Genomic DNA, 24,605 nt, shown 5'->3' on the forward strand with positions numbered 1-24,605 from the left:
CCATCAGCGCAGTTGTGGATGCGCGCAGTCGCGTGCCATTGCGCGCTCTCGCCTGGCTTGAAAGAGGACAGCTCCGTTGCTGAAATCCAGAGGGAGGCATCGCCAGCATCCCTGCAGGTTATCAGTCGCGGAATTGAGCTCCACACTTTAAAAATCTATTTGTCATTTAGTGGCACGCGCCAGAACGCACCTATGCAGGTAAGTGTGTGGTTTTTGCCTGTTCAATTCTCGTACCATATTTGTGGAAGTGTCATGTGTGTGTAAATCATGTTTTCTTTTTCGCAAACTGCACGAAAATTAAAGCATTCGCGCGCATCTGGCCCAACTGCATTGGAAATGTTAACCTTAAAACAAGAGGGAGCTCTATATGGAAGAACTACGTATATTTGTTGGCACAGTGAAAATATGTTTGGTTTTTACACAAAAATGACCATGTATGACTGGTGGTGAAAAAACACCCTGTCACAGTGTCAAAGTGGGGGTGGGGTGCTCATCTGTGTGGAAGCGTTTTCTACGCTGTTTGTAGGAAAGACAGTAGCCTACATTTGCCCTTTCAAAATGAATTATTTTACAGCCAGCAATTAACTCTAGTTGTGTGTGTGCTTGAATTTAATAGTTAGTCCAGGTACATCATTCCATTAGCCTTGTCTGTTTGTGCTGGAAGAAATTAACCAGTGTCTATTTCAAGTGACATGTGAATCGATCAACATTTTTATGAGCTTTTATAGATAGGCTACACTGTACATTTTACACCACTTATCTAAATGTTATGTTTTTTTCCCCCCATGGAACTTTTAAAGATTTAACAGCATTTTGTAGTATAGTCAACTCTTCCCGTGTGTCTTAATGTCAGACCTCAATAATTAAAAAAGGAATGCATCTGAACATCCTTGTTAGCTAGTGGCTACATTGCTCTGATCATTTATTTAACACCTGCAGTGATTTTTACACTGAAAGTGGATGTGGATTCTGACAAAGTAGACGCATGTCGAATGGAACCCTATTGCCTGGGTAGTCCACTAGTTTTGACCAAGGTTTACAGGGCTACATATTTGTGTAGTATGCCACTTCGGATGCAAGGCCAGTATTACCAACGTGGAGGTCTACCTGACTGTCCACCCGACTGAATGCCGACTGCTTTTGAATTTGAACCTCCTTGTTCTTGCAGATGGCTGCAACACAGAAGGAGAGCTCAGACCAGAACTTTGATTATATGTTTAAACTGCTGATCATTGGCAACAGCAGTGTGGGAAAAACATCCTTTCTCTTCCGCTACGCCGATGATTCCTTCACCTCAGCGTTCGTCAGCACTGTGGGCATTGACTTCAAGGTGAAAACAGTCTACAAGAATGACAAGCGCATCAAATTACAGATATGGGTGAGTCCGTAGCGTGTTTTTGAGGTGTAGTGCCCTCTGCTTCCTTTCTTTGGTGATGTGTATGTGCTGTGTTATTTTTTTTGCTGTTTTAAAGCAGATTGTTCAGAATTACTGGTATGATGAGGAACTGTTCGTGGTATCTGAAGATTCCCAAGCTTATCTCTAGGCTTTAAGATGCTGTGTGCTTTAGACCCGTGTTCAAAATCCAGTTAACGTGTTCACAGGATTTAACTTGTCAGTTTAACATTTAAAATGTTTTGAAGACATGGAATTTGTACTTTGTACTTTGTTCTCTGGCCAGTAGCTATAGAAATTAACCTGTTTTGACCCAGCGGACTGAGAAATGCTTTGGGAGGCCTCTGGGGAGAACATCAGTGACTCCACACTTCACAGAATCTGTTCACAGAAACAGGGTTTATCAGGAAATATATACGGCATTGTGGAGACACTATCAAGTGTGAATATTAAAATATATCAGAAAGAGTGGATTATTGAAAGCCTCAGTGCAAAACCCGAAAGCGTGTACAATTGCTAAACAACTGTATGGCAACAAGAGACATGGCCGAGTACAGAGCATAGAAAACCCTCACCAAATCAAATGTTATTATTAAGGGGTAACCTTTGCAGTAAAATTCTTTCCAAAATCCTTTCTAATATTGCAGAAATTATAATAATAAATGATTAAAAAAATCGTAATACAAAATAACACATTAAATATAAAAACACGGTAAAAGAAACAATATACAGGAGTTGGGTTAAACACTGGGGAATGTACAGGGTACTGATTACAGTCCAAGTTCAAAGTTGATTTATCAAATGCACCGAATAACACAGCGCAATTCTGAACATACGAAATCCTTGTGACATGGCACACCACATCTACATAGTAAGAATGAAGCAATATATCAAGGAAAAATATTGCAATAATATACATAAGAATGTTAACTAGTAGCGATTTTAAGGAGTGTAGAATGGGAAATATGAACAATATGGGTCGGAGTATTGCATGTAATAAATATGAGTGTAGTATGCCTATGAATGGTACATACATAATAATATTCTCATGTACATTGAAGGTACATGGAAAGACATCAGAGCATTTGGAATGTTCATTTGTGATCAATATCCTCATAGATCAGTGTTGCTGGTTATAGGGAAACTTATTGCTCATAAACAGGGTTCCAGTGCCGACAGCCCGGGGGTGGCCTGTTTACCAGTCTATCAGGCTCGTGGCTTGAGGGTAGAAGCTGTCTCGGAGCATGTTGGTCCTAGAGCCATTTCTCCGCTACTGGCAGAGAAACAGTCTGTGGCTTGGGTGGGTGGGATTCCCGGGCACCGTCTACAATGTAGTACTCAGCCCCACCTCAGCACTGTGCTCCACCTCAAGACCATGCTCCACCTCAGCACCACCCTCCACTTCTACACCCCGCTCCACCTCAACATCTGTCCTCCAACTCAACACCACCCTCCACTTCTACACCCTGCTCTACCTCAACATCTGTCCTCCAACTCTAACACCACCCTCCACTTCTACACCTTGCTCCACCTCAACATCTGTCCTCCAACTCAACACCACCCTCCACTTCTACACCCTGCTCCCCCTCAACATCTGTCCTCCAACTCAACACCACCCTCCACTTCTACACCCCTTCTCCACCTCAGCACCTGTCCTCCAACTCAACGCCACCCTCCACTTCTACACCCCGCTCCACCTCAGCACCATACTCCACATTTAGCACTGTAATCCACCTCAACACCATCCTCCTGTGCTGTCTTCGCTGGATGACACGTCAGACACCGTGCTTCATGTAGATTTCTGGATCGCAGTCATGTACCTAGTATGCGGTAGTTCTGTCTTTGACCACGGCTCAGATGTTCCCAGCAGTCCGTGGTCTCTGACTGGGATACAGTGCGTATGTACAGTCACTGTTGGTAAACCATCATCCATGCATGTCTTGATGTAGCCCGTGACTGTAGCCGGAAACTCTGCAGTGATTTCAAATTAATGTCACCAAGATTGTCCTGTGGCATTTCATCTGCTTCAGTGAACCACTTATTTTCTGTGCGCATTGCTGGTACTTCCTGTTTTCGTTTTTTGTCTGTAAGCTGGACGTAGGAGAACAGAGTCTTGGTCAGATTTGCTGAATGGGGGTGGAGCGAGGGTCTTGTTAACACCTTTCTGGGTATTGTTAAGATGATCTAGAGTTTCGGAGCTCCTTGAGGCACTGGAGAGTTGATGGATTTCAGTTTTCTTGCTTTGAAGTGCCCAGCGACAAGGAACTCCACCTCTGGATGTACTGTTTCTTGCTTGTTTATGGCCCCACGCATTTCTTTGAGAGCTGAAGTCAGCTGGAGTTCAGTTTCTTGTCATAGTCCTCTGTCCTGTCGTGACACTGACAAACCGTCTATTTAGTGTTTCAGTCGTCCTTTAACCATGTTTCCGGAAGACAAGAGGATGCTTCTGTTTTTCACATTCCGTTGATAGGACACCCTCGCCCAAAGTTCATCCAGCTTCTTCTAAAGACATTGCCCATTCACCTTCAAAAGGACTAGAAAATGTCAACACAGTGGGCACCTCCAAGGGGTGGTGCCCTTCCTGAATTCATTGTTCACCCATGTCTGCATGACACCACAATGATGTTTGCTGCGGCAGGCACCAAGCAGTCATTTGTGAGCACCTTAGAGTCCAGGTACAGTGGCGCCTAAAAACACTGGTGGGGAACATGTGGTGAATGCTTTTTCACCACCAGCTCTTCCTCAACCAGAAGGAAGCAAAAAAACCACACACTTCATCACATGTCGATGTGGTCGCAGTAGAACATCACAACAATGTTTGTTGTTGACAATGTTTGTCAACAACAAACAATAAGTGACTGGAGACATTCAACATGCCCCAGGGGACCCACTCAAACTTCAACTGGTGCATTACCGAGGGCATACTGTACAGCTCCATTCTGCCCGAACCATGGTGTGCCAGAAAGGCCACGTGTTGGACTTCAGCCACCGGAGTCGTGCTCCGTGTTGGCACTGCTACCATCCAGCCGACAGAGATGATTCTGGTGTGTCGTAACCAGGAATGAGAGACTGAAGGAAACTTTCTATCACGTCTATCTGACTTAAACTAAATGTGCCCTACCCTCTGATCATTCAACCACAATAAACACACACTCTGTTAACAGACACCCACTATGGGTACACAGCCTCACACACACACACACACACACACACACACACACACACCTCCAAACAGACACGCATCTCGTTAACGCAGTTGTCCTACTTATATACTCATAATGAAAACTGGTGCTGATGCTGAACACAGTCCCTTTATGCTTGTAATGCTTTTGATCTGAGCCCAGTCTTGTTACTTTGTTATTGTATTTTGCACATAGGACTAATTTGACTGGTGTCTTAAAGCAGAATTACCTTTGGACTACCAATTACCAGGAGTGTTTGTGTTGTTATTCATAATTAAAACGGAATATATTTGTACTTAGTATTTTATAGTCACTTTTGTGTTATTTCTTTACTTCATAATATGTTGTTTTGGTCCCATTTTCCAAATGTTGATGGTTAGGGTCTCTTGTACCTCTATATCTATATTTTCAATTATTCTTTGAATTTCCATGTGTGTCTATTTTGATGAGGGCAGCTTAGTACATTTTCATCCATTTCTCCTGTCAAATTAAGTCCATCCCCGAATAACGGTGTCAATACATGTTCACAAGTGTCTGTTAGGAGCCTATCACTTCCCTTTGAAAGAGGGTGAATGCAGGTGGACGTTGATGGATGGATGAGTCATCGTCATCACTCTCTAACTCATCTCCTGACGGGATAAAGAAGTAGTCTCCAAATTAATGCTGACATTGGTTTTGCTCATGACTAACTGATTTGTAAGACTCTAACAGTTACACACTAGAGTCTGATACCAGAGTCCTAACACACTAGAGTCTGATACCAGAGTCCTAACACACTAGAGTCTGATACCAGAGTCCTAACACACTAGAGACTGATACCAGAGTCCTAACACACTAGAGTCTGATACCAGAGTCCTAACACACTAGAGACTGATACCAGAGTCCTAACACACTAGAGTCTGATACCAGAGTCCTAACACACTAGAGTCTGATACCAGAGTCCTAACACACTAGAGTCTGATACCAGAGTCCTAACGCACTAGAGTCTGATACCTGAGTCCTAACACACTAGAGTCTGATACCAGAGTCCTAACACACTAGAGTCTGATACCAGAGTCCTAACACACCAGAGCTGAAATTCATAAAGCGTCCTGGAGTAAAAGGGCTGATATAGGATCAGTTAAGCAATTTAGAAAAACATAAAGCCTGTACAGATGGGACCTGCTCCAAGATGAGTTGGGGCTCTATTCCCTAGTCTTAACTCATTACTGTTAGACTGATATCAGAACAGCTACAGGTCACATTGTGGGTTTTTAGTACTGTAGCACCGGTACTAATTAGTCAACTGAACATATTGAATTAGTGTTTAACTGTCTGCTACACGATCAGTGGATATTAGCAGCAAGAGTGAAATGTCGACCAAATGTTTACACTACACATGACTGCCCAATCTCATTTTTTATTCTTCTTAATAGTGTCAGGATAATTTAATTGGCATGGAATGCTTGTTGAACAACCAACTCTATCAACCTGACGAAATGTTACATATTAAGCCAGTTGACTTCCCACTTCTCTCTAATGATCCTAAACCAAAGTCAGAAATCTTAATCTCCTCATTATCAATGTACATTTCCGGTACCACCCACTTACGTATCACTTCAAAACCATTTATATCTCCTGAGAAAGCAGCAATATACTGGGGATTAGATTTTGAGCCATTTTGGCTAAGAAATGGCAGCTTAACATGAGCTAAATAGTCACCATTAACAATGAGGTCAGCCATTTATTATAATGCCAGTTATCTTTGACATAAAATCCATCCTTAGATGAAGCTGGGATAAATAAAGATTAAGCAGTTGGTGTACAGTATGGTGCAAACACGTCTTCATCAACTGTTTGATGCTTTGTGATTGATTACGATCATATCAGAAAACAAGCGGAAAATAGTACTGTGCCAAATTAATACAGTACTTTTTAAATTAACATTACTTGCATCGTGCAAAATGCTATTTTACGTTGTTGCAATGAGCTAGGAGCAATTTGGGGTTATCTGTCAAACAACAGGCTTTTCCCGCCTTGTCACCTCAGGGATTAGAACCAGCACATTCTTGCTTACAGTTGCTAATGCTCTTCACCATTCGGCTAACTTGCCACCCTCATTCACCCTCACGATTTTTAGGAATGCCCTCAACCTGGTCTCCTGTCATAGTTCCTCTCCCTGCAAATTAATACCACTCACTTGTGAATGTGCCCCCATATCCCTCCACACACAAACCATGGAAACGGACCTAGAGCTAGCTATCATGGAGGGTTTGATTTTGAGAAGCAGAAGCTAATTGTCAAGATGACTTTGGCAGGCTGGCTGCCTGTAACCACATGAACTTGGCCAGATGTCTGAGATGTTTTATAATCTGGTTGTGGGGTCTCGAGATTAGTTTTTATTGGCATTGGTTATGAATTTGCTCAACAGCTGTATTCAATTACACCTAACATACAGAGGCTTAAAGAATGTTCAAGGGAAATGTCAAACTCTAGACTGAATATTAATGCCTTAGGTCATCGTGAAATCCACGCCAATGTGCTACTGCTAACAGTTTAGCTTCATCCACTAGCAGTTTGCCTGACCCCACAACATTTCAGCTGTGGAAAAGGTACCAATTAGTTTTCCCCATGATCAGTGACATTTCAAGCTAGCTGTAGAGTGAGCTTACAGTATGTTCTTACAATAGCACTGAGAACAATGAGCTATTATTCCCCTACTGTTCTGCCTGTAATGCTTTTATGATATAAATATTTTGTTGAGTTACTAAAAATTTGTCAAATGTTGCTGAATCATCACATTGCGAATACGGACGTAAGCATTATTGGCAGGAATCTGTTAAAGAGTAAAAGACAAGCACGGAAACATTAAACACTAGGCCTCGTGTCAGAATTGGTACATCTGCTCGGTTTTCTTTGACTGGGTGACTTGGCGACACCACAACATGGGCAGCACACATTTATGACCAATCGAGGACAGTCGCTTCTATTGCCAGTTTACACTGCAGTGAAAAATGAAAGAAGGAACAATAGTCCAATTTCTATATAGAAGTAACTGGTCATAGCAGTTATGTGGCCACTGACTGTTTGTGTCCGGAATGTCACTCTCAATGTATCTCAGCCAGAGCTGCTCGCAGGATAAAGATGAGTTGTTGCCTGCAGCGTCCTTTGTCTCCATTCCAAATGGCATCCTACCCCATCTGGCCTCTGGTACAAAGTAGTGAACAGTTAGGAAGTACTGCCATTACGGATACAGCCTATGGCTTTCTGATCTACCCGGCTCCCATTGTTTGACGTCAACATTTGAACAGCTGGTTTGTTTCTGGAAAGCATGTTTAGTTCCTCCAACTTGTGTGTTTGCGTGTGTGTGATCCTGGCTACAAGTGGAGACCAGAGGTTTCCCCCAAAATGTTTGTTTAACTGGTGCCCAGAAGGAAAATGTCTTTTTTTTTCTGGTCTACACAACTATGGAAAAACACAGGTGTGGGTGCGGTCCAGGATGCATGTTTAGTTACTCCCAAGAGGTGTGTTAATCTCCACCTGTTTACATAATTCTACTCATGGTGTTGAATCGCATCTCCAACTTTTTGGAATATTTCAACCCTGCATCAAAACCCCCGCTCTTATTAAAAAAAAATGTATTGAAGAAAAACAAAAAACCAAGAGTATCTGAAAAAAGACTTACGCCAGTTGCTCTAATAGAACATGTTCAATGAATAGACAGTAGCTGTGTCTGAAAGGCTCTTCGGTCCATCAGGTGTCTTTGGGGATGTCTCAGTGGACAATGGCGAGTCAGTGGATGAGATAACGCCCTGCTGTAAACACACCCTGTGTCCGAGCCCCAAATGAACCCCAAAACGTCCTGTTCTGACTGGGTAGTACAGGCGTAAAATTGTCACATTTTGGGATGTGCACCCTGTGCCTTTTGCAACAATCATTTAACTGGAACAGCGGGGAGTCTTAAGCCTTTCAAAGACAGCTCTGTGTGATGCAGGCTATTCCGGATTAAAGCGTGGCAAGAAACGTCCGTCGGGTCTTCCTGGAGGCGTACTATGTGGTGTAGAATGAGAATATATAGGCTAGAATGATGCCTGCTAAAAGGCTATGTGGTTTGAATCAAATTGTTGTGATGCTTGAGAGTAATTACTAATACTGTAGCGATTGCTTGTAATAATACCCCATGTTTTACAAAAACCCAAAGGAACTGCTGTTTTAGTACTTGGTGCCTTTATGGACCTGATTTAGAATTGGTTAAACTAGATAATCCATATTCCATTACATTTCAAAAGCACTCCATTTGGTATAGACGAAGGATGGAAATGATTGCCATGCGATCTGTGGTAGGAAGTGTAATTAAGACAGTGATTGTGGCCCTTTATTCAACTGTGGGGACCGGGCTCTCTTTGAGACCTTTCAACGGCAGTCAGTGACACTTCTGGATGAACCTTTGGCACCTAATTCCTGATGCTCCCATTTATCGCGTTTGGTGTCGGACAACCTGAGACTTGCATAAAGCTTCAAAGAGAGGCTTTTTGACCGCTGATTCATTCACAGCTTTTCCCTGCTCCTTTCTAGGGCTGGGTAAGCCGTAAGCTGGCAGGGAGTGTGGCATGCCTATTCATCTTGAGCTATTTTTACCCATCGTTGTCCTACCTCCAAGCCCGCTGGGAGAAAACGGAAAGAGAAAGCGGGTAAAGAGTGGGCGAGAGAGGGCGGAGTAATGTCAGAGAGCGAAGATGAAGATAGAGAAAAAGAGGGAGAAACAGAAAGAAGGGGGTTGAAGTGGCGGGGACAAGAGAGCAGAGTAGCTTTTTAGCAATATTTTTCCATCCTTAATATATTCAGGAAAATGTCAACAGCATTTTGGTGGTAGACCTTGTGCCACACACTAAAAGCCCTCCTAGTCACCATTAAAAGCCCCATTTTTAGCATTTAGCATACTGCCCATGTCTGGAGGCTTTGTTGTTTCCCACAATGAAATTAGGAAAGAGACTGTGCATGTGTCTCTGTGTCGTACAGACGTCACCTCGGAAAACCTCTGTCAAATCTGAACCAGAGATGAATAAGGCTGTGTCTTGACGCGATCTGGCGTTTACAAAACGAGGGCTTGGTCAGATGACAGGTGATTGAAGTGGCTCAGTTTGTACCTCTAACTCCATTTGGCCTTCTGTAAAGTCATGGCATATGGGACATAGTTTAGTTTTTCTATTTATATGTTACAAATTTGATGTCTGTTGTGACGTATTTTTCGGCCAATTAGAATTTTGTGAAAAACAAGCAACTCCTATTGCAATGAATGAAAGATCTGCGTTGAATGTAATCTATGGAGAAAGGAGTAGTCATTAAACAAATTGCCCATTATCGACCAATAAACATTCACATGGGTGTGGTCTGGTACAAAATCATCATCTATGAATTCATCAAGGGTAATCATATTTTAATAAAGTCATGTAACCCTGTGGCAAACACTATCAAGACTCAACGTAAGCAGGAACATACGCTGTAATGGCTGGACAGCGGTGTTGCATCAGGAACCCATGTTTATGTCTTGATCTGTTTAACTCCACCGTTGAAATCAGTTATGCAGATATGCTCCGGGATTTTCCTCTAGTTAACGCACTCAGTATCTCAGTCACCAATGTCCTGTATGTACAGTCAGATATGGGGTCTTTTGCCAAAGAGATTCTGTTTCTTCCAAAAAAAAGAAATACAGATTTACCAAGGGGAGGCGCTGCATCGTTAGTGGGAGAAAATATGTTTACTGTAGCCTTGTTATTTTGTGTAAGTTCTTATAGTCCAAATAGAAATTGTTTCTCATACCCTGTCCTTGGTCATGAAATGCAGCAGGCAAGAGAATTTAACTTGACAGATGACATTTTTTTTTATGTGTTTCAATGAAGGTTATATAACGTTTGAGAGTCTTGAAACTCTGTGGGATGTCTGTTCTCAATAAGTGTGTTTTCATTTAGTCCTCGATAACATAACTCATTTCACTCCTCTTGAAAGCTGGACTCAAGGGGTGAAAAAAAGAACTCAGTTCCCGTTGTATTCACACTGGCCTTAGCTTTGAATGAGGACATAGCTCTCTTGCCAGTTCACTTCAAATTAATGTAGCTCTCCATTAAAAAATAAAAAATCTGACATTTTATATTGCATTCTGGGTAAATGCGCAGTGAAGAACAAGCCATGCCATGAGAAACTGATTTAAAGGGACCAAGTGTGAAAACACTGTAAGGGATTAAGGTTTGTTATTGACAGTTTTCACCTTGACAATTCTGGTTTTACCATTGCAATAATTTGTTTACTCCTGCATGTATTGATAATTCTCACACCACGTGTGTTCAGCCTTTTGTAGTTATTCAAATACATAGTTACATCATCAGTCAATAAACAGGAACAGTATTTAAATGCCAGTTATGATGAGAAGATACTAAATCCAGCAGATTATGAGGGTTAAATGCCTACTCAAAAAAACACCAAGCACCATAATTCATTGCTACCGCTAAGGTTTATGTTCTGTGGAGTTTGTTTTCATCTAGAATTTGCATTGATCTACCAATTCGATCCAAGATGTGAATAGTTCTTCTATCAAAACAGGTTACCATGATAATATTCCATTACCAGTCGATCAGTTGATTTAGCTTAATTCAAAACTTCTAATTGGAATCTCAGCGTCATGTAATATCTCACACTTAAACCTATTGATCAAACGGGTCCAAGCACACATTCACAGTGCATGAAGTGTTCTTACAGCGTAGCCTGGAAAGAGTGCTCCTTGTGTATTTCCACCAGGCATCTGGGGTCAGTTAACGTTGACCTCTTATGAACATCTGCCAATCCCACTTAGTGTCTTGTGCCCTGACATAGAAGATGTGCTCTAAACCCTCAGTGTGCGTCTCAGAACTGGCACCCATACCAGCTTTTCTATCCTCCCCATTCGGTATTCTCTACGCGTCTATTTTAGCTTTCTTTGCAAAGACAACCTCCGGTATTTGTTTACAGTATCCATCCAATCAGCACTGATCTCTCAATCCATCTGCAACCACTGGTGTCTGCCCGTCCATCTGTGTCTCATTCTAGAAGCTTCCGTCCGTCAGCGATGGGCTCCTCCAGTGTCCTCCCGGCGGAAAAGGATGAGGCGGTTGGAAAACAAAGAGAGCGACGGAAAACTGAGAGAAAGAATGGAGAGACGGAGAAGGGAGTGTGAAACAGAGAGAGAGAGGGAGAATGGGAAAAGGGGGAGAGTTTGGGATCGATAGAGAGCAGAGGCTGGGACCAGGGGCCAGACAACATGAATCTTTAGCGATTGTGTGTGTGTGTGTGTGTGTGTGTGTCTGTGTGTGCTCTGTAATGATGATACTGCACCTCTGGGAGGTGGATCCTAGAGGCGATCCTTTAACTAACGCAGCCTTCATCACCTTAATGACTGCCTCGCTAGGCTGCCAGCTCCAAACTAGACTAGTCTCTAAAATGGCCTGAGGCTGCATTACCCACATGCTGTGTTGCTTTTGACCAGAGGTCAGAAGTGGAGCACTTTGAGGAATAGCGGGACGTTTGGGACACGTCCCTTTTACAGCCCGCAGGCTTCCAGGAATTGTTACGACGCTGTTGGAGCTTTGTTGTGATCTATGCAAGGGAGACAGCCAAGTGGTTGGAGCATTGGATCAGTGACTGGTGGGTTGCTGGTTTGAATCCCTTAGCCACTGTAAATTGTCTGTGCCCTTGAGCAATGCACTTAATACTAATTGCTTAATACAATGCGCTTAATACTAAATGTCTTTTTTTGTTTGTTTTTTTTCCGGATAAATGGTCAGAGTGCGACAACAGCCAAAGGGAACCCATCTATGCAGTTGTGTCGGGTGACGTGTCTCAGACAGGGCAGGAGAGGTAAGGCAGGATGGTGACCCTCAAGGCTTTCATGAACGGACTCACTGTTCCAACCACAGTGGTGGGAACGCGTTGGTCAGCTATGGTTCTAATGCACTGGGGCCCGGGGTGGCCCAACGATCACAGCTTCTGCCGTTCGACAGTGGTCCCTGTTTGTTTCCGGCACCTATTCTTTCACAGATCTGGTCTGTTGCGCATGACTTGTCTTTTTCCATCTATGTGTTCGCTTTGCACTGTAACCATTCTATTATAAACATACATGATTTCGGCACATTTGGTCAAGTGGAGAGAAGTACACGGACGCAGCATATTATCTCAAAGACAAATCAGGTTTTAGGGTCATGGGGGCTAGGGAACATGTGGCTTTGGGTTTCAGGTCCCGACATGGATAGAAAAACAACGAGTGTTTTTTCCACTGTGTGCTCTGTTCTGACCAATCCCCTGTGCCTTGATCCTGAGGCTGGGCTTTGGGGGCTGCTGCTGTAAAAGACCATCTGCTCCTCTAGCACACGTTTGCTCAGCTGCCGTCGTAAATTGGATATAGCACCAGCCTTAAAGAAGCCATATTGACAGAATAAAAAGCCTGTCAGCTAATGGGAAGGGAGGCTGGCCAGTTAGCTGCTGAACCCTATAGGACATTGACACAATTAGCGTCTATTCAATTAGTTTCTATTCACTTAAGTTTTTCTCCCTGGTCCTTTCCTCCCTTCATCTGTCTTACGCCTACCCCGCTATTTCTCAACCACCCCCCCCCCCTTCCCAAGCCCTTCATCTCTCTCTTTAATTTCCTCTCGGACGTACTTTGATTTCTGCTCTCCAGATGCACTCAGAGCGGCCCGGACGCTGAATGTGAGTGGTGGGGTCATGTCACTGGATTTTACAGTCTTATCAGGCTGCCTCTGTTTGCTGTAATTAGAGCTGCGCCCAACCGGCTGTATGTTGTTCCGTCAGGCAAACAAAGACCAGAGAGCTGCCACGGCGAGGGACAGCCGGCCCGGGTTCAGAACCACTGCGACTCAGCCAGGACAGTGAGGGAAAGGCGGGCAGGTTCAGAACCACTGCGATTCAGCCAGGACAGTGAGGGACAGGTGGCCCAGGTTCAGAACCACTGCGACTCAGCCAGGACAGTGAGGGACAGGCGGCCCAGGTTCAGAACCACTGCGACTCAGCCAGGACAGTGAGGGACAGGCGGCCCAGGTTCAGAACCACTGCAACTCAGCCAGGACAGTGAGGGACAGGCGGCCCAGGTTCAGAACCACTGTGACTCAGCCAGGACATTTCTGGTTTGAACACATTACGTGAAGTGTGTATATGTGTGTGTGCGCGCCTCTCCATTTCTGTCTCTGTGTGTGTGTGTGTGTGTGTGTGTGAGAGAGAGAGAAAGTGAATGTACGTGTGCATTTCTGTGTGTGTGTGTGTGTTTAGCCTAACATCTCCTAGCTGCCACGGTCTGATAAGAGGACGTTGTCTGCAGTCTGAGCTAAGCTGCGGCTCAGCACTGGAAGGGAAAATGATCACTTTGTCACGGTCCACTTCATACTAGAGGGCAGCGCCATAGATGGTAGCCTAGCAGGGCTGCTGCTGCCACCTGATTGGCTGAACCTGTCGTTGAGGGGTCTGTGCCGTCTGCTCCACGCGAGGCTCTGACATTAGTTATTTTTGACAATGACATGTCAGATTTGAGATGTGGGTTACCAGAAGATGGACGGAAGGGTTTTTTCAGACGTGGAAGACGTCTTGGCCTGTTGCTTATTGACGACTGTGTAAGGACGTGATGTGGTGTGGTTTCTGCTGCATTAAGGTGTATGAAATGCTAATATAGTCTCTGTGATCGATCAGTGTTGTGCGTGTGGGTGATTCATTAAGTCACATAAAGCTGGAACAAAAAACTACGCACCTCCCAATAACTGTAAATGCACTTTAAAATGATGTGGTTTATAATTTGAAAATAATTAACATTTTCCTTTGCCAGGGAGCTTCTGAGTGACTTAATCCAGTAAAAAAGATAATGTCAGTTTTTCTCTACTGAACAGGGGACCTGTGGGTTGAAGGGACATTGCTCTTGCACAGCGGAGTCCATCTGCCAATGTCACAGAAGCCCAGGGGATAAAACAGTTCTGTCAAGTGTCTGTGATAATGGCTCTTCGTTTTTCTCCTCATGAGATAGAAAGCTAGTCTCTTGACTTCAAGACTGCTAGTCCCTTGACTTCCCAGATAAACTGGAACCACTTTAGAGTTAAACTTGCATACGTGGAGGGTTATACGATTTTCCTTAGATTGATTTTCCTTTTCACATCCAGCCTAATGCACATGGATACTAGCTGAAAATTTCAGCCAGGGTTTCTCTTGTTACACCTAAAAGATGAGACTCAAAGTTGAGACTGACTTAGTCTGGAAGCCTTTTGAAACTATAATAAATTAAATTTTGAGTTTATAAAGCTGTGAATGCAAAGACTTATATTACATGTGTATTTAACATGTTGAGGCTGTACTGTGTCGTTTGAATACATGTTAATGTGGAGTAAAACACTTCTAACTGTGGTTCTGAAGGCTTATGGCGGCTAAACTCATGGGAATTTATATTGTTCCAAGAATCAATCGGTTTACTGTGTTTGAGTAAATCAATCGATTTAGCAACAGAATATTCTGGTTTTAAAACCCAGCGTGGAACTTTTCTGTAGCAGAACCGCTCTTCACGGTTCTCTGTCTGTTGGTGGATGTAGTCCATCGTGGCTTCAGACAGTAACGTGATCTCATTGGTCTGTGATCCAGCCGCCCACAACCACTCCCTCCCTCCCTCCCGCACTCGGGAGGCCACCTGAACGCCGCTTCCTACGCGGATGTCCGGTTGCCACGGCAACAGGGGCACGGAAGCACAGACGGGAACCCGGCGCTCCCGGTGTGACGGTGACCGTGGAAACGCTGGCCTGGTCTTTGGGGAGATAATGACCACAGTCCAGGCGGCCTCAGGTTCCCCATCTTGGGCACACCTTTGGACTGGCGGTGTAATATAAAGGACACACAGGCAATGCAGCGTGCAGGAAGTGACCTTTTTAATCTCTCCCTCTCTCTCTGTCTCTCTCTGTCTCCCCCCCCTCTGGCTCTCTTTCTCTCTGTCTTCCCGTCTCTCCCCCTTTCTCTCTGTCTCTTTCTCTCGCTCTCCCCCTCTCCCCCTCTCTTTCTTTCTCTCTCACTCTTTGTGTCTGTCTGTCTCTGTCAGTGTGTGTGTCTCTGTCTCCTTGCTGTTCCATTCCCCTACAGGTCGATGCATCTATAGGTGTATGTAAAGTAGGTGTTAAGTAAGGAGACACTGTGGCTGACTGACTGTGGAGGTGTTTCTCACAGCTGGATCCATGGTCTGGATTGGTCACGTTAAATCTGGAGGTGTTTCTCAAAGCTGGATCCATGGTCTGGATTAGTCACGTTAAATCTGGAGGTGTTTCTCAAAGCTGGATCCATGTTCTGGATTAGTCGCGTTAAATCTGGAGCATAGATGACGAGAAGGTGCATTCAGACACATACTGTAGATGGGGGAGGTTTGCAGTGGAGGCAGTTTTTTCCGCTGACTCTCATTGGGTCTCCGTCAATCAGCATCCGTGTGTGCTCTGTCTGTCTGCCTGTAGTAAACCAGACTGTCAGTTTGATCTTCAGGTCGTGTGTCTCTGTGTGTAGGACACGGCCGGTCAGGAGCGCTACAGGACCATCACCACGGCCTACTACAGGGGCGCCATGGGCTTCATCCTGATGTACGACATCACCAACGAGGAGTCCTTCAGCTGTGTGCAGGACTGGTGAGTCAACTACTTATTCTTTCCAGCATGTATAGTAGGCAGTTTGTTTGTTTGTTTTTTTCCGTTCATTTTAAACTTCAATCTAAATCTAACCCAAAGGGTGTTGTTGTACATCTTTCACATCCAACACAGTATGTCCTGTTGGCAAATAATTGAGTAAAACGCTTTACAGTATGAGTCATTCCTTGGCTCGGAGCTTCCACGTCAGCAGCCGAAGGCGGACATTTTGTGCATTGGGGAAACAGTGGGAAACACGAAGAAGCTGCCCATGCCCATGAGGAGGAGCCTGGATCGATAACCGCTACGGTCACATCATGTAGTTACTTACAGCAGGGAAGCTGGTTGCACACAGCGTGCTGGCGGAGGGAACAGTTGTACCGTGTGTGTCAAACCCAGTCCAACTCCAGTCTGTTTGAGTGGTGGCCCACGCAGTGCAGCCTGTCAGTCACACTTCCGACCAAGGCTTAATTTAATGTTCGAAAATGGTACAGTGTTGTTTCACAGAACAGATGCTGGCAAATAAAGGGAGGTTAGTTCATTGGCTGTGTTGGGCAAGAAGTAGGTTTAGGTTGTTGCCTGGTTAATATACATTAATAGTACATCTAAGTTGTAAAGAACGGTCACACACAACGCGCAGAAGAAAATACAGAACAAATTGTTTTTAAATAGAGAAAAAAACATTGTAAGGAGACAACAGTCCAATCCAAAATATATACAGGTGCAGTTAGTTGACTATGCAAAGCACCCACGTTGGCCAATTGTAACATTTGCTAGCAAAGTTTATGTAACATCATGTTAATTAGCTATTCTCAATTTCTGTATGGAACAAGGCAGCGTAAACCAATCTCCAGTGTTACCTGGCAGCTAACAGCTAACATATATAGTCTGTTTAATGAATTAACATTTCTTTTATAATAAAAAAAACACAGAAAGAGAACCAGCTAACATTTCTATTCGGTATGATTCCATGAGCAGTACATCCATTTTGACAGCTTGCCCAAAGGTCTGTTTTATTTGATCTCAACTGGTTATGGTTTCTCACTGGTTCCTTTTGCTGTAAGGTTACAAATTATTTCTTCACGAGACACCGCAATATTAAAAAAATAAACGTGGCAGGGTGGGGGCCAAATGTAAGAGCCTGTCAGCGGTCTTAATCGTTCTAGGGGGTTAATATTTAATGCTCTCCCTACTGGGACTCTTAATACTTCAGTTCAGGATCGAAACCTGAAATCGGCGTGCGGCTTAACGCTGAGCGTGTCCTGAATCATTCTGTGGTCTGGTTTGGTGTTAATCAGCACTGATGCCTGTGGTCAGACTCAACTGAGTCTGACCACAAGAAACCTGGTCATAGGTTTGCAAGTGGCCATAGCTGAGGTGAAGCATATTACATGGTGCCCAGGCCACATCCAAACCCCATCCAGACCAGACCCCAAGTCTCTCCACTCCACAGAGAGATGTGGTGTGTAGTGAAACGTGCTAGTGCTAGCTTTCTCCATAGTGCTGAATGACCAGTCTGAGTAACTGGTGAACCCAACGTGGTTTCTGCTCGGCTAAGTGGCAAGCTGGCAGTATGAGTAACTGTATGGTCATTGGCGTTCACAGGGGACACTCATGATTTAATGCCAATATGGAGCGAGTCTGAGAGCACTGGAGAAAATAATGGGGGGAGATGAAAAGGGGGGAGATACTAAGATAAAAAAGAGACTGAGGGCGAGAAGAGAGAGAGAGAGAGAGAGAGAGAGAGATGAGAAAAGCAGGAGATTGAGAGCGAAAAATATAGAGCAAACTGCATATGCATAAGAGATTTCACTCAACCGTTTTCTAGGCTGATTCAACCTCAAAGTCGTAGCCCACTGCTTAGCGGTGTCGAAAATGCAAATTAAGCGCAAGTGATTCACTGCCTTATTAGAGGAGCAGTAGCTGCGTGCTTTCAAGTCTCTCTCCATCTGTAAGCCCCGGTCTGGTAGATATGGGTAACTGATGCTAGTGAGGGAAGAGAATCTGACACAGCCTCTCGTGTGAAGTTCTAAACCAATTCTGTGATGACACAGCCAAATCGGCTGCCCCAGGAAGCACTTTCAAGATTATATTAATTTAGTTTATTCAACGTTTATTTGTACAGGGAATGTTCGCTGAGGCCTAGGCCCCTTTTTCAGCTGAGCCATGTAGTACCGCAATGTAAAAGCAGATATATATCCTCCATGAAGTCACATGATGACAGTTACAAGCATCTGAGTGTTCAGTGTTAAACATTCTGTGCCAATAATGGCTCGCATCAGTGCATTGCAGTGATGACTGGATGTTGAGGGAAACAGTCTCCTTGTGTATTAGAAGAGTTTGTCCTTAAACCAGTCTATGAAGTGTATTATACGCTTTTCACTTATTTCCTTGGTAACTAGCGCTCTGAAATAATTAATAATTGGAAATATTATTCAAGCCTTGTTGACTATTGGTTTCGTAAAGTCTCACGAAACAGCAAAAGGAAAATAAACAATGGAGAAAAGGATTGGTGCAGACAGCAAGCCATTTGTAAAACCATGGAGAATGCTGGTATGAACATGTTTAGGCTTTCTGATCCGAGCGATTAGGGATGTTAAATCACAGCAAAAGTCCCCTTTTGCATCGATGAACACATGGCTTAACTGCAAGCAAAGCTCCACACTGACTGTTGAGTTTGGTTTATAATGTTCCAAATTGATTGCAGAAATTGCTGTATCAGTATGTTCAGAGTTAAACGAGTGCTGAATATTCTTTAAAAAAAAATCTGTATTTTAAAACTGCTCAACACTATTTCAGTGCAAAATAACCGCACTGACCCAATCGACAACTCTCTCCTGTACCCCCCCTCCATACACCCCCCACCCATATCCCTCCATCTTGTCTATTCCCGCATCATTCTTTCCCTCCCCATTAAATTATTTTCTGTTTCTCCCTTTTTTTCTACCTGCCTACTCCATTTCAGAGGTGAAGTTCCAGGACAGTCTCCATCTATTTCTTTTTGCTTTAGTTATAGTAATGTTAGAGTCACCTAAGTTGTGGGAGCCAGGGTGGGTGGTGTTACACCGGGCTGTTTTGCTACGTTCATGGTTCATGCCGTGATAGTAACGCAGACTAAACGTGATCATTAAAGGTCAGTGGAAGCGGTCCGGTACGGAGATACACCTTATTTTACAGGCAATTTTGACGCGACTAAAGAGTCTGATCATTGAAATATCAGGGACGATTCAACTCTCTTGCTCTTTCTCTCTTTCTCTCTCTCACTCAATGACAGCGTTTGTTCTGCGTTGTTGTTATTCTATACAGATGGGTCTGATACTACTGTCTCTTTCACCCTTCATATCATTCCCTCTTTTGCTGTCTGGCCGCCAGCCTGTTGCCATGGCACCAGGTCACTAAAGCTCTCAAGGCCCAGCTTCAAACGGCGACTGACAAAACGCTGTATTAGGAGGTTTGTTCATCAAAGTGCGCAGCTCTGTGAGATTTACAGCCGTCTAATGCGCCTTGTAAAGGATTCGCTTAGGTTCCTTGTGCAACTTGTTAATACATTCTTCCCAGCACAGTAAGGCGGAGGCGACTTCTCTTGCAACTTCTTGGGCTTGTGGGGAGAGGTGTTCATTCGAACAATACTGTTTCTCTGTCGTGTGCTGCCCACCAGGTCCACCCAGATCAAGACGTACTCTTGGGACAACGCCCAGGTGATCTTGGCCGGAAACAAGTGTGACATGGAGGAGGAGCGAGTGGTTTCGGTGGACAGTGGTCGAATGCTGGCCGAACAGCTGGGTGAGAGACAACTGTCCTGTCAGGTCAATCATTTTTCGAGGTCGACTCCGAAAGGGCTGGACAGATCATCGTCGTTGACATCACGATGATGATAAAAGGCCAAATGCAATGTGCTGTTTCACCCAAGGATTCATTAGAAAGTTTGAGCTGGCATGTCTAATTCTGCAGAATGTTAAGATTCTGCCTAGAAATATACTTAATGTAATATACTCCTATAACAACACAGGTGTTGTCATGTAGACATTGCAATGAAAATCTAAAATCCCTAATCAAGAAAGCAATGAAAAGTAAGTTCACACACCACTGTATCAAGTTCACACCACCCAATCCTGTCTTGAAGTACCGAGGTGTTTCTGTGGTACCAATAACTCCACCTTGCTCCCTCACAGTTTAGCATTATTGTGATTGTCCAAAGGTTAACACCACCCTCTGGACAGGGCTTTTCTCCTGTGGGTAAATGATGGTAATATACACATCAACCATGCCACTACCTTTTCTGGGATCTCCATTGCCAAGAGAATGATTTTAGTGGTTCAGTACTAGTCGCCCAGGCAACAATGTGTGATGTGTTTGGTGCCTCTGATTCTGACTGCTAATGGGGCTATGAGAGGGAACATCTCTGCCATGCATTAATTCACAAGGCTTCTCCACTGCTAGGCGATAATTAAACACTTCTAATTGGCTGACACTGAAAAACCTTTAGAACGGCGCCTGGTCTTTTGAAACCGGTGCAAAGAGCATATGGAGAAAGGGGGAAAGTTGTGAAGCGATAGAATAATTAGTATCCAGATATTCTCTACAGGGTCACTGACCATGCAGACACACACACACACAGAGAGACTCTAGTGGAGCCACGGCCTTCATGCCTCCCACCTGTGCCTGTCCCTCCTTCTGTCTCCCAGGGTTTGAGTTCTTCGAGACCAGTGCCAAGGACAACGTCAACGTGAAACAAACATTCGAGCGCCTCGTCGACCTCATCTGCGACAAGATGTCCGACAGTTTAGAGACTGACCCGGCCGTAACCACGGGAACGCCCAACGCTAGGCTAACCGACAACCCTCCTCCGTTACAGCACCCCAACTGCGGATGTTAACCAGGAAGACAACAACGACAGGATTAACAACAAAAAAACAACAACTCCGGGGTCGTGTGAGAATGCCAAAACGTTGTTCTATCCCTTAGGTAGAAGCGTAAAAACCTTTAATGTTACTATTCTCCTCTTCATATTCGACTGTCTCATGGATTAAACATTTTCTAATGTGCCTAGTACATTTTCTTCACGTGTAACAAAAGTAGGTCGACACATGTTGTACTTTCACAAAACTGAAACGTAGACTGAATATACAGTAACATATCTCTGTGTGTGTAGACTAATTAATCTCTGGAACCGTGTGAAAAAAAATACAGCCTGAAGATGCTAGCAAATAGTTCTACAATATAATTGTCATTGTAGTTACTGTACGGTTCACAATGAGATGTTTACTTATTTATTTCAGAAACATAAATACCTGATCTTGTATATACTATATTCACCAGAGAAATTATTGTGTGCTGTTCATGCTCTGTCAATAACGTTGATCTGTTTTTGGTTAGGTTGCCAGACCCCTCCTGCCCAGCCTGGGTCTTCCCTCCCCCTAAACCTACTGTGGTACCCTGTGTGTGTGTGTGTGTGTGTGTGTGTGTGTGTGTGTGTGGGTGCCACTGAAAAGCATTAAACGTGACCTTCAAAAAAAATCATGAACTACCTTGCAAATGTGATGACTTTCAGCACTAGCTGAAGTCGTGTCTCTAGCGATAGCTAAAGGAACCTAAATGTTGTTTACACCATTTCATGAGGATTCCACGAAGGACGACTTGAAAAGGTTTACCTGTGTTGGCCTTTCATCGGCAGTCCAGAAAACAGTATCCCACATCTTGGGTACCCATGGAACACAGCTGCCACGCGAGAATGACATCTACATTTCATCTGAGGTTACACGTATGCATGGCTTCACACAAAGGATAGAAATAAACAAGTTAACTGTTCAGTAGTAGCCCAAGTTTATACTATAACGTAAAGTGGTACAGTCACTAACAAAATCCCTGCTGTCAGAAAACCAATGACATCATCACACGCCAGAGTTTTCGGTCCGTGCCCACAGCGGGATGCCCTGAAATGGATCTGAAGTGGATCATGTACTAGATTCCTTTCTAGATGCAGCACTGCAGGTGCTAATGAAGTGGTCAGAAAGGGGCACAGAGCTCAAAATTCCACTTCCTGTGGAGGACAACAGTTGAAAGAGAAGCAAGGAGAAACCAAGGAGAGGTACCAGACAACCATTTCAGGGGAATGAGTCACAGCATCAATATTTAAACAGTCTGACCTGATTTGACATAAGGAATAAATATGTCCACTTCGATTATTCATACGGAGCACACTTGCCATTTCATCCTCTGCACCTGAGATGTTCTTTTTCCCCCAACCGCCTTTCTTTGAGAAGCTATCCAACATAATTCACCATTTAATGTGCTGGACCTGGTGGTAGTGTTTCGCTGCTGAGTTAGGGTCTCCATTACTTCATTATAATACTTTAAGTAACCTTGAGGAGACAAGAAGCATTATATGGCATTCCTTTAAAGTAGCGATCAAACTGAAAACAAGCCGGTTTTATGTCTCGTCGGGGTCGGATGATTCTGTGATAAGTGGTACTGTTAGTTAGTTAGTCCCAGCCGGTCGCGTGTGGCATGGCATTGTCCTGCAGGAAATGTTGCCATCAGTGTTGTGCCTGTGAGAATGGGCATTTTCTGCTCTGGACAGTGTCCAACATCACGCTTGCATGACGTTATGTCAGATGTACAGTATATTTCTATGTACTATCTATGTCGGTAAACTTGTACTGTTGTATTTGTGCACCCTCAGGTCTCGTCCTGAGGTGCAATGGGCCTAACAAGTGCAATATTTTTAAAGCCTGTTTCACTGTAAATAGCCATGTGTCTGGCCCATGTCTAAATTTTAGAAGTGGATTCCCAGAGAGGGATGTGTGAGTATGGGTTTCATTGTCCGGGTCGCATCGTGGAAAGTCTCCTACTTTCGTGTCAGATGAAGCCATTTCCCATGTCTCTCCAAATGAACCCCAGTGCGTATGATTTGGGACAGTGAGTACGTGCAGCCTGACTGGAAAATTACAACGCCAACACGGTCATTTACGACGGGAAACCTCCCAGATGACAGCTGATATTGAGGCCGAGTGGGGAAATAGTGTACGTGTGAACGTGAGAGAACATTCGGTGTGACCGCGCGTAGCGTCCCCTTGTGCATTCGTCCGCCTCCTTGACTTCAGCATGTGTAGGGATTTGTATTGGGATTTCTGCTGCGAAGATATTGAAGTGATGGGTGTTTATCTTCAGGAAAACATTTACCTAGAGTTTAGAGGTGATGCACGGTTTTCCTGTGCTGCTGTATGCAGTCTTTTGTACACTTCAGGGAGGAACAACAGGGAAACCGGGGAATAACGGTCAGTTCTACCATGTTAGCTATTGCTATTTAGTCCTGAAAGGCATTTCCATTCATGATTACACACGGAAGAGAACGGTTTACTTCTGTCCAACACAGAATTGTATGCTATATTACAGACAGATTATATTGTTTCCACTTTGGTTAATTGCTTTAGAGGCCTAGTAGCCTATACGGTCTCGGTAAGTCGGCATTGAAGTTAATAAGAAGATTTACAGCAGATAAAAGGTTAGGACACATCTCCATCTTTTCTTTTTTTAAATTGTTTGATGAGCTTTCCATGTATATGGCTGACATACCTTTCTTTTATGATCCTTGTCTGCCTTTTTTCTGCCATCACATTTGTTGAAGCGAAACGGCAGCTGCCCTCCACACCTAGTCTCTGGGACACATCCTCTGGCAAGCTTAACATCGTTTGAATTCAACCAAGTGAATGAACCTCAGCCAGTGCCTCTCACAAATTCACCCCCTGCATCGCTAAATCTCACGGTTATTACAGTCAACACCTCCTACCACCGCCATCTCCTTATATGTGAAGAGAGCCATTGATGGTGAAAATCATTGTCAATGATGTGTCATGGTAACAAATAAGTTATTATTTTTTTTGTGTTATGCAAAGTTATGAGACTCCTAGTTAGCTACATTTCTGAGTCTTCGGATGGGCCAAACAGATATGTCATTTTACAGTAAAGGGCCTATTATGTTTTCTTCATGAGCTGGATATTTTGTTTGTGTGCACGTGGGTGTCTGTGTGGGTGTGACGATGTATAAAGCTGTGGTTTTCGAGATGACAATAAAAATACTCCAATTGTATTCATGTAATCTCGTGGAAATAGTCATAAAGTTTGTGATGATTTCAGTGATTACTAGATCAGGGAAAAAATATGTACTGTAAAACCCAGACGGTGTCTTTGCCTCCACAGCGCTGTAAGTCTGCCCTCTGCTGGGGAAAGGGAGAAAGAAGCATATCTACACGCACCATATTCTCAATATATTTCCGGCCAATTAAGTCGTTTTTCATTTGTTTGATACTTCTAATGGTAATGAACTCCTTGCAGGACTTCAGGCATACATTTACTTTGGACTATTTTCATCTGATT

General features: G+C 43.9%; 1 protein-coding gene across 2 annotated transcripts; it reads left to right on the forward strand.

The window, feature by feature from the left end:
• The first annotated feature begins 44 nt into the window (after positions 1–44).
• LOC105021742 (ras-related protein Rab-3C) lies at positions 45–24,327 on the forward strand. Of its 2 annotated transcripts, XR_002197857.3 has the most exons (6): positions 45–198; positions 1,169–1,378; positions 16,114–16,232; positions 19,888–20,012; positions 20,915–21,194; positions 21,606–24,327. XR_002197857.3 is itself a non-coding variant. In XM_020053722.3 (5 exons), exons 1-5 carry the CDS (start codon positions 193–195, stop codon positions 21,103–21,105), a joined length of 651 nt encoding a protein of 216 aa, XP_019909281.1. In that variant the 5' UTR covers positions 45–192; the 3' UTR covers positions 21,106–24,327. The 2 variants fall into 2 exon arrangements, 1 of the variants encoding a protein (XP_019909281.1); XM_020053722.3 differs by having other exon boundaries at positions 20,915–24,327.
• Positions 24,328–24,605: the final 278 nt, after the last annotated feature.

Source organism: Esox lucius, chromosome 14 (assembly GCF_011004845.1).
Source record: "Esox lucius isolate fEsoLuc1 chromosome 14, fEsoLuc1.pri, whole genome shotgun sequence".
Taxonomy (NCBI): domain Eukaryota; kingdom Metazoa; phylum Chordata; class Actinopteri; order Esociformes; family Esocidae; genus Esox; species Esox lucius.